The sequence below is a fragment of the Clarias gariepinus genome, chromosome 3 (genome assembly GCF_024256425.1).
Source record: "Clarias gariepinus isolate MV-2021 ecotype Netherlands chromosome 3, CGAR_prim_01v2, whole genome shotgun sequence".
In the NCBI taxonomy this organism is placed as follows: domain Eukaryota; kingdom Metazoa; phylum Chordata; class Actinopteri; order Siluriformes; family Clariidae; genus Clarias; species Clarias gariepinus.
The window spans coordinates 37,140,594-37,157,250 of record NC_071102.1 but is presented as its reverse complement, the minus strand read 5'-3'; the positions used below and the strand labels follow the sequence as shown (position 1 = coordinate 37,157,250).

Sequence of the window (16,657 nt, the reverse complement as noted above, 5' to 3'; positions counted from 1 at the left end):
AACAGCAGCGCGCGCGGCGTCATGGTGGCCTACTTCCGACCTAATGTGGGTGTATTTACTGCTCGACAGAGAGCGAGCTTTTGAAAGTGCTGGCTTGTACAAACCGAGACGTGCAAACCGACAGATTTACCACGAACAGATTGGTGCACGGTGTTACATTCTGCATAAAGCGTGTGCTGTACAGTGTGTATATGACATATGCATTATTTAATAGCGTTTAAATGACCTGCATGTCATGACGTGCAACATCTGGGTACTGTATGAAATGCTTCATGCCATTTCCTTCTCTTAGGTTGCAATATGTGATCAGTAAACACTCAATACATGAGCCTGTTTTTTTCTTTCTTTAGAAATCTCATAACATCACACAGGTGTCATTTACATTTACAGCATTTGGCAGACGCCCTTATCCAGATTAAGTTTATACATCATAGCTCTGAGCTGTTAAGGGTTAAGGACCTTGCTCAAGGGCCCAAAGAGGGCAACTTGGTCATTTTGGGGTTTGAACCCAGGACCTTTCAAACTGTGTGCAGTTCCCCTTGTGCCACCTAAACAGCCCTGACCCATAGACTCCACTACCCCTCTGAAGGTGTCTACGGTTTCAGCACCAAGCCATCAGCAGCAGATCCTGTAAGTTCTGTAAGTTGTGAGGTGGAGCCTCCATGGTCTTCTTTAGCACATCCCACAAATGCTCGACTGGATTGAAATCTGGAGAATTTGGTGGTGGAGTCAAAGATTTAAAGTTGAACACCCTCTCTAACTCTTTGTCAAATACCTCAAAACTTACCTAAACAGTGTGTGCAGTGTGTCAGCACACATTATGCTGCTAAAAGAGGCAGCCGCCATTAGGGAACCCTGTCTCAATGAATGGTGTTTATGTAGGTGTGATGTGTCAGAGTAACATCCACATGAACGGCAGGACCCAAGGTTTACCAGCAGAACATCGGTTTACATGGCGCATTTCTAACTAAGGAAAGCGAACTGATGCTGACGTGGCTATTGTAGATTTTTTTTGGTGGAGGACACAGTTCAGCATGGGTACCCATACTGGTCGGTTGCTATGCAGCTCCATATGCAACAAACTGTGATGATCTGTGTGTTCTGACTTCTATCACCCAATTGAGCTACAATAGCTCTTCTATTGAATTGGACCAGTCATTTTAGTCTTCACTCCAAACGTGCATCAGTGCACTTTTGGTAGGTCCTGACCACTACAAACCTGAAACATCTTACAAGCGCTGCTGTTTCAGAGCCTCGCTGACCCCATCGTCTAGACATCACAATCTGGTCCTTGTTACACATGCTCAGATTCTTAAACTCGCCTATTTTTCCTGCTTCCAATATGTTAACTTTGAGACCTGACTGTTCACTTGTTGCCTGGTGCTCTATATTACTCTCTCTGACAGGTGGCGCTGTAACCACTTCACCTTTGCAAGAGGACAATTTATCAGAATGTTTGGACAGGCTATTAGCTAACCATGTTACATTAATTTATTTGTGGTAAAGTTCCCATCAGTAATAATCTGTCTTTAGTAATAATTTGCATGTCAGTAGTTTAGACAGAAGTTATTGAAGTTCTGCTGGTTTATGAAAAGGTCAGAGAAAAGTGACGAGGGCCTGAAAATATTTCAGACTCTGCATCCACTACTTGTATGTACTTGCATTACTTATTGTACAGAAAGAACTATTAACAGGGGCGTGTAAACTTGACAATAAACTGAACCTCGGCATTACACACAACCTGAGCTGCAGTAGCACTAACGCACCTCTTCTCTCTGAACTCCTGAATATATTCTTATGGTTAGTAATCCGCCCCATTCAGAGTAAATGTTAAAAGTGCCACCTGGTGGTGAGAATCAGCTCCAGTGCCGTGCCTCGGCTCGTACACTCGGACTGAACACACACTCTGATAACATTCTGATATACACAGCTCTATGTGTGGACAAGATTATATAACGCATTTTTTTATTATTCACTCAATGAATATTCCAGAATCCAACAAAAATCAAATCAACATCAAAAAAGGTTATAATACAAAAACAAACTTCTTTCATTGAACAGAAAACTGTCAATAAATCCGTCGATTCATCTCTTGTTGCATAATTCATTGTTTATCATTTACACAAGTGTATAAATGTACAGCCTCAAACACACGCACACAAAAGAACCTTCCCCTCCAAAAGTACTGGAACACCAAAACCAGTTAAAACATGACACTGAACCAGTTTAAACATGACAGGATTGCTGGCAGAGTCTTTTCATGCGTGCAGTGAGATAAACTTTGAGAGACCTTCACCTGTGACTTCAGGAGATTGTTGGTGATCTAACTGACTTTTTTTTTTTGGTTCTTCACACCTTTTTCACCAAAGTGAGCCAGACACTAGTTCATGTTTGGTGCTAGTGCTGGTTCAGTTATAAACCTCCTGAGAACAGGCTTTGTTTTTCCATGGGCTGGAGTTTCACGTCATTACATCACTGTAACAAGAATATGTCTTTACTTTCCCAGCAATCTTAGTAGCAATGCTAGCAGGCAAAACAAAATTGCAGCTGCAAAAAAAAATTGCTAGCGGCAAAACAATATGCTAGAGGCAAGCACAAAAACAAACAACGCCGGCAAACTCCAACATGGCTTGGCAAGTCTACTTTGGAAGTAAAAAGTACTAGAAAATATTTGTGTTTCCCCTGACTAATCTGCTCCATGTCTGGTTGTTAGTAAACCAGAAGGTTCCATCTCATCTGGCCTTCACACGGAGAAACCCAGGACCCTGACATTCAGAGCTGTTACCTGTTTAACAGGACGCTCCTGGGCAACATGTAAAAACAGTCAGCCACATGCTCTAATCATTTAAACTACAGTTATACCTTGGATTGTGAGCATAATTTGTTGGAACTGGGCTTGTATATAAAAGCACTCATAAATCAAATTTTCCCATAAGAAATAATCATAACTCTGATAATTGGTTCCAGAACCCAAAAATATTCATATAAAAATAATTAATACAATGCACGCACAAACACACACAAACGGGAACATTGCTACGTCTGGAAACTTCTTTAACAAAAAAACCTCTCTAATAACACTTACGCGCAAACACACACTAACGGAAAAACTGCTCAGAGAGTCAGAGACTCTGGAAACTGGATCTGTATTAAGGAGCCTCTATAATGACAATTTCTTTCTTTTTACACACGCCCATACACACATTGTCACAATGTTTTAAATAAACACTACATGCGCAGATGTTGACTAGACAAGAGATGTACTCGCACAGAGACCAAGCATGGGAGACAATTGCCCACAATCCCGCAGCATGCAAGACAGAAGAACCATTGGCTAAATTGCGATCACGTGTCGCTCGGCAGACAAAGCGCTTGCGTACTACTCGTATATCAAGCCCTCGCTCGTTTATTAAGTTATAATCTATTAAATTTTTTTTCTAAATCTATTCTCGTCTAATCTATTAAAATGTTTGCAGATCAAGTTACTGGCAATCCAAGGTTCCACTGTACTTGAAAACAAATAAATATCAGGAACTTTTGATCTACTGTCATGTTCGTCTTCAGCATTGAGCAAAAAAACAGAACCAGCCTTGCTGTTCCAATACCTTTGGAGGTTCTGTGTATGTAAAATGCTTTAATGAAACAGGAAAAGCTGCTGTTACTTTAAAAAAAATAAAAGGAGAAAAAAAAACATTGGAATTCAACATAAACATTCCATAAACGTTTGAAATGCCTCTATTCTCGTTTGTGCAAATTTAAAACTAAAATCTTTAACATTTTAGGATTTTCATGTTCCTGGTTACGGCAACGTTGCGTTTGTTCAAAGCTTTAAAACAATCTCACATTTTGTCCCTTTTAAAAAAAAAATAATAATAAATCACTTTTTCCGAAGGAACATCATGAGAAAACTCACGAACAAAATAAAAATCACAATCACGTAGGATTATAAATCTGTACAGAATAAAATCATTGGCCTGTGTAGACTTGTGACTTTGCATCATTTAAGTACAAAGACTTCTTTCATAAATTTTCTTATTTTTTATTTCCAAGTATTCAGTCTTTGTGCTGAAACAATGGATTGTTTCCATTTGTTTTTTTTTTATTTTTGACCTAGAGTGCAATTTCAGCATAAAACCTCTGTCTAATGCCCCGAGGACAGTTTTATAAAAACATACAATGATAAACGAGCCATAACAAATCCATGCTAAAATAATAACCCTGTGTTCTGAGGTAATGAGCTACGACGACTTTACGCCACAATGAGGTACGGCTGTGTGGAAAATAACCAAAAGTGCAAAATGGTCCGTTATAACAAGGTGCTGTAACCGTACGCTTTAATCCTTATCTCGCTGTTAGAACGATAAAATGGTCACTAAATACGCTGTGGATGTACACATGAACAAGGGTTTGTTCCTTTACTGGGAGTTTTTCTTAGAGCTGGACGATACAACCCAAAAATATCGACATTGTGATAAATAGAGATGGGGGAAAAAAATATTAAAGATTTTATTCAGTTGTAAATGGTGATTCTTTTGTGTCTTTTTCGTGTATAATATTTTTTAAACAATTTTAATATTTATAACAAAGATGAACCGGCCTATCGGCCAGTGATCAGAATTGCCTGGTTTTCAAGTTTGATAGCCTTAGATATAAACGATTCTGTACCGAGAGCAAAAGCTTTAGAGTGACGCAATTTTCATGGCATTACAATATCAAAAATCACGCCAAAAACTTCCGATCTGCCTTTTTTTCTAAACTCTATATTTTGTCTTAAAACCACCCATTACACACTTACACACAGTGACCACAAATTAGTCAAAAAATCATGTGCGTTAGAAGCCTCACATACTTGCAGCAACTGACCCCACACACTTACTGTCAAGTTGAGTTTTGAGACTTTGGAGGCATTTGAGGTTTTAAAACTTCACCATTTCTTTATAATACCACAGGTGGCGCACTTATTTTCATCCTGTGTGGTAGGAATTAATTATTTATTGTTTGTTTAAAAAAAATATATAATTAATTATGATGGATGACAGATATGCGCTGCTTAGTTAAATATTAAACTCTTGTATTTGAAGTTAGTTTGTATTGTTTAAATGCTGTCCTTGGTTTTTAAGTAAGAACACAAATGTTATAAGGAACAGGTTACATTTAATTACTTTTTATTAAGTCACTATTAAAATTTGGTAAAGGTTTTAAATTGTAACAAAATCAGGGAAAATATAATAACGAATCTGGATATTTATAAAAACGTGACGCTCGTAGAAACGCAATTTTAATCTAATAGGCACCAAGGCATCATCATAATATCTTTCGGGTAGCAAGTAGTGATAAATCAGTCATCAGCTGGTGTTCATTTTTGTACGTTCAAAACCTGAATTTATAAAAATTAAAAAGGTCAGAAAGGTGTGTACGATCTGTATTGTGTGGAGAGCGGCAACATAATAAACCTATGACATCATCCAGCACATTAGGATGTACAGGTCCACGCCCGAGAGCCGTTCTTAGACAAATTAGATATTCTTAATTATAGTTATTTGCTTTTCTAAACTTTCTATCAGACTGATATCTGATCTTGGTTTTAACTGTGATTCTTCATTAATCAGGAAATGTCTGATTATTACTGGAGCGGTTGCTTATTAATTAACATGCTCAATACAATATATTGCAATGTTTAAAAAAAACATATTATTATTATTATTGGACTTGGAAGTTTATTCCGTTGTTCGATAGGCAGCTTTGCATCTAACAGACCTGACTCGAGCACACGCTTGCTTCTCCATCTAACAGTCGTATTTGTTGTTCCTGTGGTTACGCTGATCTTGCTAATGCTTTATCTATAGCTAAGTAGCTAGTTGTGTTAGCTCTAAAGCTCTATGTGTTAAAATACTAAAATAAAAGAACCAAAAAATTATAGTAATAGTAACGATGATAAAACCCGTGATGAATGCTTACAGACTGGAGGAGTTGTCATGGTCACATGGCTACAGAGATGAAGCACGGTGAGAACAGGAAGACAAGACGCCAGTGCACGAGGTATCTGCAGCAGTCCACAGCAAGCAAATCTTAACATTTATGAGTGTTTTTTTTTTCTTTAAAGCTCCTGAAGATGGAACGATGGAGCATAACGTTGCATAAACCTCCACATGCATGAGGGATTTATAACGGGAGTTGGAGTTTATGCAGCTTGTGTGTCACGAGGCAGAAATCCAAACGATCTTCATTTTGCGTCGTTTAAATCCGATTAAACGCTCAGACAAAGCCAGTCGCGCTGTCCGAAGAGGTATTTCTGTAAAAAACGAAGACTGTGGAGTTTATTTATTTATTTACAGTTCAAATGTTTGTGAGTCATCGTGTCTCTCCATCCATTAGATTAACAAAAAACAAACAAACAAACAAAACAGGAAGTGAAACAGGTCTTCCTGTCACATGACTTCCTCACCTCAGGTATGTGTTTCCATCCAACTGAGTGAGATCCAGAACAAATTCCAGAACATTCCGTGTGACGTGACATGCTAGGGTAAAAGCTCTGTATGAGATGTCAATCGAGAGCCCTGTTCTATTGTGAAAGTGGGGGGCGGGGGGTTATGGGGGCTTGAGCATGTCGTGTGATCAAATCCCCCAGCAGGTACACGCCACACAAGCGATTGTCTCATCATAACCTGAACGTAAAGAAGAGTGATCCTGCGCGAGTGGAAGTGTCGTCTCTCTAGGGTTGAAAATCTCTGAGGCTGCGTCGTAAACCGCATTACGGTTACATCTGGGATGGACGAGCCCATGTGCCTGTGTGTGTTTGGGTGTGTGTGGATGGAAACACAACCAGAGACTTTTTTTACAACACTAACAACAAACTCTCTCTGGGTCTTCTGTAATATATTTAACTGGTTAAAACAGAGCAAAATAGAACTTCTTTACCTGGAACAAAGCTTGTACAGAACACACACACACTCATGAATCATGAAGTGGAGAATGAAATATTCCTTGCATTGCCTTAAGTACCTTCACACTCTGGATTTATAATGTTAGGTGTGTGCTGATAATCATTAGTAACAATTAATCACAATATTCACCACGCAGTACGATGTTATCGTTGAGTCTTCAGGTAATGTCACGATAAAATGATGGAAACGTGACGGATTTACACCGACACACACGCCTGCCTTGTGAAACTTCCGTAATCTCCTTGCAAACGCGCCAAGCTGCACTTCTCTCAGGTGTTCTTCTCTGAATCGGTGCTTGCTGGGGTGTGAAGTTTGGAGAACGGCGAGCGAGCCTCCCTGTGCGTGAGCCGGTGCGATTTTAGCAGGTGAGCTCGACTGAACTTCCTGCCACAGGTCTTACACACGTGGTTCTTCCTCCCACTTTTGCAGGACCTCGGCTTGGATCCTTCCTCCTGGCCGTCATCGTCCTCCTGGTCCTCGAGGTCTTCGCCAGTGTCGGGGTCGTCCGCTCTGGCGGGGTCACCTTGAAGAGGTGTCTGGGCACTCTGCAGCGAGGTGATTGCATTCAGCAGACTCTCCTCTGACTCCATCGACTCATCGTCGCCGTCTAACAGCTGTGTCGGGAGCGTGAGGAGACGGTGGAGCATCGAGGGAGATTTTAACGGAACATCGTCTCCTGGAGAACAACAACAAAAAAAAACAGGGAGGGGTTACATGACAGCTCAGGTTCATTTTAGCCATCCAGTAACAACAGTCTTCAGGTAATGTTAGGTGATGTCTCCATCGTACCATCAACTGTTAACTAACCTGTTATTACTTATTAAATTAGTTTATATTAACTATATACTTACTTATATTAGACTCTGTCTGTCCGAGTTTCTGTTTACCTGTCCGTGTGTCTGTGCATCTGTCTACGTATGTGTGTCCAATCGTATGTCTCTGTCTGTCTATTGGTCTGAGTTCTTTCTGTTTGCCTCACTGTCTGTGTCTGTATGTGCGTGTCTCTGTATGTCTGTCTGTCTACACTTGTGCTGTCTCACCTGTTGAACTCGTCTCCGAGGTCTGCTGTGGGTTAAAGGTCACAGTCAGGGCCTCAGCGTCCTGCAGCCACTGCGGCTGATCTAACTGGCTGTCGTCCTTCCTTTCTGGTGCTGAGTCTTTCCTGACTGGTTCTCCAGAAGGCAAATGTGGCCGGTCCACTTTAACGTGTTCAGGTTCTTTATCGAGCCAAATGTCGGCACACCATTTCTGCCCGAACACCTGATCCAGCACCGGGACCCAGTCATGAGACACGCTGATAACGGCGGGACAGGCAGAGTCTGCTACACACACACACACACACACACACAAACACACACGTTCAGTTATGTGACCTGGATTAATGCTGAATGTCCTGCAGCACTGATTTTTACAGAATATGTATTGCACTCCTTCTGTCACGCATCATAGCCCAAAAACATCACTCTCCCATACAGTCAGGTGCAGTAGTATTGGGGCAGTGAGTAAGTGTTATGAAGTGATCATTGACTGCATTGTCAACAGTGACTGCATTGTCAACTTTCAGCTTTAATTCAGGGCTCTAACTAAAATATTACATTGAATGTTTAGGTTTAGACATTTTCCCTCCATTTTCATAGACTCAAGAGTAATTGGACACCTGACTGATGAGCAGTGTGACAGCCAGTGTGACAGCAGTGTGACAGGCTGTTTCTTTCTTATTTCATGACAGCTAAAGAAGATAAAAGCACTGGAGATTATTCGGAGTGCTGAACTTTGCATGTGCTAGCTGTTTCTTGAGATCTATCAATCTGCAGCCGCAAGACTTGATGATGCAGGTAAAGGAGGACGTGATAAATAATAAGTGTGTGTAAATCATCCTGATCACTTCATTACACACACTGGTGGAGCAGAGAGCCACACACCCCAACACTGTCTGTCTGTCCAAATACCTTTGGACCTGGCAAGTTTTTTTATCCCAATCTGTCACAAGTAACTTTTACATCAAGCGAATTACAGCTGAAGATATTAAAGCTCTTTGGCGATCAGTCAGAGAAACAGGAAGTACAAAAGAAACAGGTACCATCAGCGCTCTGCATCTGCTCCATTCCCTGTTCGTCCTTGTCCGCTTTCTCCTCAACATCCTTCACTAAATCAGTACTTTTAGGAGATCCCACGACGTCCCCCGGAGGCTCGTTCTTCTCAGCATCTCCCGGTTGGTTCTCCACCAGTCTGCCACGGAGCTTTTCCCTGAGCTCCTCGTTCTCCCGCTCCGTCTTCCTGAGTTCCAAAAGAACATCGTCGAAGCTGTCCTCTACGATCTTACTCAGTTCACACTTGGCGAATTCCAGCACACGCTCCATCACTACCTTTAACTGACCTGCAGGGAAAACACACACACACAAAACAGTACAGGTGTCAGCGACTAGATAGTGGAAATTAAATAAAGGATGGATGGTGTAAAACAGGAAACACACAAAGACAACCTCATGCGTGTTCCACAACATTGTAAAGCTGATAGAATTTAGAGAAGTGAAACAGAACGGAGGGTTAAATGACATCAGTGTCGCGTAGATGTACACTGGCACATTCAAAAAAATTTTTTTCATTTTTCTTAACAGAAAACTGAGCCATTTTATCACTTCTGGTGTGGAATGACCTGCTTCAGTGGAACACCTATTAAACAGGTTTGTTGGGAAGAAATGAGTAACTTTACATAAATTATTAATCATTTTCACACACAGCCACCTACACACACGCACACACACACACCTAAGGGTTAAAAGTCTTAATTCTGCATCCGCAGCATGTTTTTGCAGTGATGCCAACCACAAGAAGTCACTGCAAGAGCGGTGGATGAGGCGTTCAAAGGAAATCCCCGTCTGACTGAAGTACCCACGTTTCGGCATACAACAGGTGGTAAAAGCACAAAGTCTGGAAAGCTAAAAACCATGATGACCGTGACCAAACTCTGCCCACTTCTACACGGATAAACTTTTTTTTTGTTGTTGGACAAGGGAATCATGTGTTTATGTGAGACTCACAGACAAGAACATACCTATGAACCATGTTTACTGCTAATGAGCTGCTACCGAACAGCAAGACATACACCCCTGTGGGCAGGGCTATACGCTCTGCAGAGCGTATATTAAGAGGATGAGCTAATGGTGTGTTAAATGGTGTGTACAGTGTGGTGAAAAATCCGGATCCAATCACAACCAAGATGGCTTCAAAACTAACAACAGAATCAGAATGATCATAACACATAACTCATCATCACCATCTCACAGGCACCGGCTCGGCCTGAAACAACCATACGTGTGTGTTTAATGTATAATCTTGGGTACATTTTGCCTCAGGTCCAGACTTTTCTGGCTCCAACCCCCACAGATTACAAAAGGTTTCAGAAGCACTCTGAATACAACACTGTCTTTCATTGTTTGTGTATGTGTGTTGCTCTTGTATATGGCCTTGTGTGTGTGTGTGTGTGTGTGTTTCTCTTCTATATGAGCTTGTGTGTGTGTGTGTGTGTGTGTGTGTCTCTTCTACATGAGCTTGTGTGTGTGTGTCTCTTCTACATGAGCTTGTGTGTGTGTGTGTGTGTGTGTGTGTGTGTGTGTCTCTTCTACATGAGCTTGTGTGTGTGTGTCTCTTCCACATGAGCTTGTGTGTGTGTCTCTTCTACATGAGCTTGTGTGTGTGTGTCTCTTCTACATGAGCTTGTGTGTGTGTGTCTCTTCTACATGAGCTTGTGTGTGTGTGTGTGTGTGTGTGTGTGTGTGTGTTTCCCTCTCTCTCTCTTCTACATGAGCTTGTGTGTGTCTCTCTTCTACATGAGCTTGTGTGTGTGTGTGTGTGTCTCTTCTTCATGAGCTTGTGTGTGTGTGTGTGTGTGTGTGTGTGTGTGTGCTCTTCTACATGAGCTTGTGTGTGTGTGTCTCTTCTACATGAGCTTGTGTGTGTGTGTCTCTTATACATGAGCTTGTGTGTGTGTGTGTGTGTGTGTGTGTGTGTGTGTGTGTGTGTCTCTCTCTCTCTTCTACATGAGATTGTGTGTGTCTCTCTTCTACATGAGCTTGTGTGTGTGTGTGTGTGTGTGTGTGTGTGTGTGTGTCTCTTCTACATGAGCTTGTGTGTGTGTGTCTCTTCTACATGAGCTTGTGTGTGTGTGTCTCTTCTACATGAGCTTGTGTGTGTGTGTGTGTGTGTGTGTGTGTGTGTGTGTGTGTGTCTCTTCTACATGAGCTTTGTGTGTGTGTGTGTGTGTGTGTGTGTGTCTCTTCTACATGAGCTTGTGTGTGTGTGTCTCTCTCTCTTCTACATGAGCTTGAATGTGTGTGTGTGTGTGTGTGTGTGTGTGTGTGTCTCTCTCTTCTACATGAGCTTGTGTGTGTGTCTCTTCTACATGAGCTTGTGTGTGTGTGTCTCTTCCACATGAGCTTGTGTGTGTGTGTCTCTTCCACATGAGCTTGTGTGTGTGTGTCTCTTCCACATGAGCTTGTGTGTGTCTCTCTTCTACATGAGCTTGTGTGTGTGTGTGTGTCTCTTCTACATGAGCTTGTGTGTGTGTGTGTGTGTGTGTGTGTGTGTGTGTGTGTCTCTTCTACATGAGCTTGTGTGTGTCTCTCTTCTACATGAGCTTGTGTGTGTGTCTCTTCTACATGAGCTTGTGTGTGTGTGTGTGTGTGTGTGTGTGTGTGTCTCTCTCTCTCTCTTCTACATGAGCTTGTGTGTGTCTCTCTTCTACATGAGCTTGTGTGTGTGTGTGTGTGTGTGTGTCTCTTCTACATGAGCTTGTGTGTGTGTGTCTCTTCTACATGAGCTTGTGTGTGTGTCTCTTCTACATGAGCTTGTGTGTGTGTGTGTGTGTGTGTGTGTGTGTGTGTGTGTGTGTGTGTGTGTGTGTGTGTGTGTCTCTCTCTCGCTTCTACATGAGCTTGTGTGTGTGTGTGTCTTCTACATGAGCTTGTGTGTGTGTGTGTGTCTTCTACATGAGCTTGAGTGTGTGTGTGTCTCTTCTACATGAGCTTGTGTGTGTGTGTGTGTCTCTTCTACATGAGCTTGTGTGTGTGTGTGTGTGTGTGTGTGTCTCTTCTACATGAGCTTGTGTGTGTGTGTGTGTGTGTGTGTGTGTGTGTGTGTGTGTGTGTGTCTCTCTCTCTCTCTTCTACATGAGCTTGTGTGTGTGTGTGTCTTCTACATGAGCTTGTGTGTGTGTTTGTGTCTTCTACATGAGCTTGAGTGTGTGTGTGTGTCTTCTACATGAGCTTGTGTGTGTGTGTGTGTCTCTTCTACATGAGCTTGTGTGTGTGTGTGTGTGTGTGTGTGTGTGTGTGTGTGTGTCTCTTCTACATGAGCTTTGTGTGTGTGTGTGTGTGTGTGTGTGTGTCTCTTCTACATGAGCTTGTGTGTGTGTGTCTCTCTCTCTTCTACATGAGCTTGAATGTGTGTGTGTGTGTGTGTGTGTGTGTGTGTGTGTGTGTGTGTGTCTCTCTCTTCTACATGAGCTTGTGTGTGTGTTAGGGCTGGGCGATAAAATGATAACGATATGTATCGCGATAGTCACGTGATCGATATCAATAAAAAATGCGTTCGATAAAACGTTCGATAATTTTTATTCTTTGTCGGAAGAGGCGTTGTAAGTGTTAGGGTTAGGCGTTGTAAGGCGATATTACAAACTTCCGGGTGGATTCCGTACTTAAATCAAACCAAAAACTACTAAAAGAAAACAGGTTCAGGCTCTATATTCCAGCTCATCTCACATTTCTCAAATTCAAATTCAAATTTTATTTGTCACATACACAGTCATACACAGTACGATATGCAGTGAAATGCTTACGCGTTCACGCACATTGGACTGCATTACCCACAAAGCATTGCCCGCACTGGACTACACTCCCGTAAACAGCTGCCGTAAAATCAACCTCTCTCCCGCAACAGCGGGTATAATTGTGTAAACTCTTGCTCTCGGCGTGAGGGAGTTCTTACAATGACTCGCGTGGTTATCCTGCCTGTTCGCGCTATTTCCGCATTTGGATTTACCGTCCACGCTACAAGGGCTAACTGCTAGTCTTCTGGTCCGCTTCCGGTTGCCCGTGACAGTTGCATTAACAAAGGCACTCGTTCTCTGGTAACCTAGCAACACAGGGAGTGATACACTAATGTCAATCATGTAACAGTATCATGTTTGGTTGCCCCATGTCGTTGTCTCATGCTGGTCTGCTGGATTCCTCTTTAAAAGTAGAAAATGCACTTATTTTATTACACTTTATTAAGCATTTCTTACATTTTGCACCGTAAATGTTAAGAGATAATTGTTAAGTGTTCATTGTGACTTTAGACTTATGTTTACATTTTAATTATTTGAGTTTTCCATGGTTATTGACATTTCTGTCTTAATAACTGAGGGGACTATGATCAGAGGAAGGTTAAGTTTTCTCCTGGTCCTTATTTTAAATGGGTCATAAAAATATCAATAATTATCGATATCGACCGATATGAAACACTGATATCGTGATACAGTTTTCAGCCATATCGCCCAGCCCTAGTGTGTGTCTCTTCTACATGAGCTTGTGTGTGTGTTTGTGTCTCTTCTACATGAGCTTGTGTGTGTGTTTGTGTCTCTTCTACATGAGCTTGTGTGTGTGTTTGTGTCTCTTCTACATGAGCTTGTGTGTGTGTGTCTCTTCTACATGAGCTTGTGTGTGTGTGTGTGTGTTTGTGTCTCTTCTACATGAGCTTGTGTGTGTGTGTGTCTTCTACATGAGCTTGTGTGTGTGTGTGTGTGTTTGTGTCTCTTCTACATGAGCTTGTGTGTGTGTGTCTCTTCTACATGAGCGTGTGTGTGTGTGTGTGTGTGTGTGTGTGTCTTCTACATGAGCTTGTGTGTGTGTGTCTTCTACATGAGTGTGTGTGTGTGTGTGTGTGTGTGTGTCTTCTACATGAGCTTGTGTGTGTGTGTGTGTGTCTCTTCAACATGAGCTTATGTCTGTGTGTGTGTGTGTGTGTGAGAGAGAGAGTTTCTGTTTAGTGTGCGTGTGTATGTGTATGACTTTCTCTTCAATATGAGCGTATTTATTTCTCGTGTGTGTGTGTGTGTGTGTGTGTGTGAGAGAGAGAGAGAGAGAGAGAGAGAGATGTAGAAGAGAAACGAACACACACACACACACACACACACACTGAGCTCCGTGGAATGGACTTGACTGGTGTGTAATGAGGCGACCCTCCCCCCGCTTCCGTTAATTTAAAAAAACAAACCGCTTTGCCGTTCTTCCCTAAACACAGCGCGAGACCCCGGCACGCGCTGACAAACGGCCAGGTGAGGTACGTTAAAAATAATTTTTAAAAAACGATCGCTCTTACCAACGGCCCGTCTCTTCTGCTCCTGCCGAAGAGAGTCGGGGTGGGAGCCGGGTGACTGAGGGACGGGGGAAGAAGACCCGGGCCTGGGGGCAGCTCGCTGAGGCTCGGTGTCCAGGCGCCGCGGGGACTGGATGGAGGCTCGGAGCCGCTGGTTCTCCTGCTCCTTCCGGGCGGTCTCCAGCAGCATGGCGCTGAGGCTGGCCCCGACCGTGCCTGTGATCTCAGTCACGGCGAGCTGCACGACCTGCTCCAGCGCCGACTCCAGCTGCCCCTGGAAGAACGAGATGTAGAGCGCACCGTTCATCTTCTCTGCGCCGCCGTGTGCGCGCTCTGCGCCGCTCTCATTCTCCGTGTAAAAAAAAAAAACAATCAGTAGAGTGGAAACAGGAGGGAAACAACACAGTGATGCCTTCCCTGTTCGTGCATCACACACACAAACACATATACACATACACACCCCTCTCAGTGCGTTTGTACCGTAATCACTCAAAACAACACGCATGCACAGAGTCCTCTTCTTCTACTGCTGCAGCTGCTGCGTGGTACCTCAGGATGCTGCACATCGCCACCATCTTATTCAGTCAGTCTCTCCAGATGTTTGTCAGACTTCACTAAGCAGTGAAATCCTTTCCTTCACCTTTCTCGTTAGTTAAGACCTTCTGGTCAGTAACACAGAGCCTCAACACCCTTACCCAATTAAAAAAAATGAAATCATAAAACGAAAATAATCAATTTAAAGCTTATATTAAGAGATGCGACTTAATAACACTGGTAATACATTACGTACACAAAATATAAAATACTTTGATAATAAATACTTTAATAATTAAATTTATTGATTTAAATTATTTATCTATCAGTCAACCAATAAGTAGATTAGAGTTGAAGGTTTAAATTAAGACCTTAATCCAGAACAGGTTATTCTGGTTTAAGAAGGGTCTTTCTGAAACATAGATCAGCTGCTAATTACTACAACCTGGACTATGGAGCCCTGAACTAAATTATGCAAGTAATAAAAAAAACACCTGCGCTAGTCTGGATTCCTGAGAATGAAGTTTCCTTAAAACTTGAGATGGAAAATTGCAAGAAATTAAAGATGCATATCTTAGCGAAACAACAGCAGCGGAAAAGAGAATGTGATATATATTATATAATATAGAAAAGTCACTAATGATAAAAAGACACATCATTGCATATAAACAGCGCACCTTAGCTGTGGGCTAGAGAAATTAGGGCATGCAAGATGATGATCATCTATAGACATTTCAGATGATGGATCACACACACCATATCAGATAATGCAGAAAAAAATTCCATTATCTGATATGAATAATATATATGATAATTTATATGAAACATCATTCAATTTAGTCTAAATTTATCTCACCATACATATGAACTGTTGTTCCTTCAAGAAGAAAGTAATATGGACAGAACTGAACAGTTGCACTGCATTTTACGGTCCTCATCCTCAAATGCAAAGGCAGCAGTCTCCATTGTTTTATTAAATCATGTTGGAAGTTATGTCTGTAACATTTCAGAAAGATGTGTTATGTGCATGTTATGTACATGTGAAAATGTATCTAATCAGTGCATAAGAATCCAAAAGTAAATGTTGTCAAAAATATCTCCCTAAACTGCACTGCATAAATATCCAGTTCCTCTGTGAAAGGTACCACATGCCCAAAAAAATAAATATGGGGAGCACCTGGAGACAAGCTGGTACCAGCCATCCTCTTTAGGTCACAGATAAAAGCCTGTGTTCCAAAAGTGAAATCATCTTCACACATTTTATTTTATGCATTCGAAAACAATCTTTAAAACTAACGTCATCAAAATGCCTTAATGTGTCAGAAAGAGTTACTTGCTGATGTTCATTAACATAGTGTAATTCATAGTATAATCCATGAGTCTCCTTTGATAAATGACATAGATCCAGTGTTAAACCTGCCTCCTGGGACTTTAAGTCTGATCTTAGGGCTGGAGTAGCACAAATCTTCGCTAATAAAATCAGTTTTGTTCATTCAGGATTAGGTTAAGGTTAGGACTATTTAAGACCATGAGTGGAAAAGCTGATCTCTGTTAATCTGATTTTGAAGGCTGTTTAAGGCTAAAATTTGATTTAATACAAGTCTGGAAAAATCACCCGAAAGAGTCCAACTCTGAATATATTATCATTAAATTTCAACAATAAGCTAAAGTGAACAGTAATTAATTAGTAAAAAAATCCAAAAGAAAAAAAAAAAAGATTTAAGAGGATTGTGAAGTAGAAGATGTGACGATTTAAAGGTGAGTCTTTATTTTTATTATTATTTTATTATTATTATTGTTACTAGTTTATTTTTTTAGGAATG

The 16,657-nt window shown here is 41.5% G+C and overlaps 1 protein-coding gene across 1 annotated transcript; it reads right to left on the bottom strand.

Annotated features, from left to right (window-relative positions):
* Positions 1–5,008: 5,008 nt before the first annotated feature.
* si:dkeyp-113d7.10 (uncharacterized) lies at positions 5,009–14,766 on the bottom strand. Its single transcript, XM_053493069.1, has 4 exons — positions 14,304–14,766; positions 9,025–9,321; positions 7,985–8,266; positions 5,009–7,620 (listed from the first exon to the last, which is right to left on the bottom strand). The coding sequence occupies exons 1-4, from the start codon at positions 14,752–14,754 to the stop codon at positions 7,214–7,216; spliced, it is 1,437 nt and encodes a 478-aa protein (XP_053349044.1). The 5' UTR covers positions 14,755–14,766; the 3' UTR covers positions 5,009–7,213.
* Between the last annotated feature and the right edge of the window lie 1,891 nt (positions 14,767–16,657).

Bases quoted from the DNA above. Each gene is read 5' to 3' on its own strand.
- si:dkeyp-113d7.10 (XM_053493069.1), bottom strand. From the start codon at position 14,754: ATGTGTATATGTGTTTGTGTGTGTGATGCACGAACAGGGAAGGCATCA. The intron at 8,267-9,024 runs GTACCTGTTTCT...GTGTGTGTGTAG, and splicing joins GCAGATGCAGAGCGCTGATG to CAGACTCTGCCTGTCCCGCC. The intron at 7,621-7,984 runs GTGAGACAGCAC...GTTGTTCTCCAG, and splicing joins CTCGGAGACGAGTTCAACAG to GAGACGATGTTCCGTTAAAA.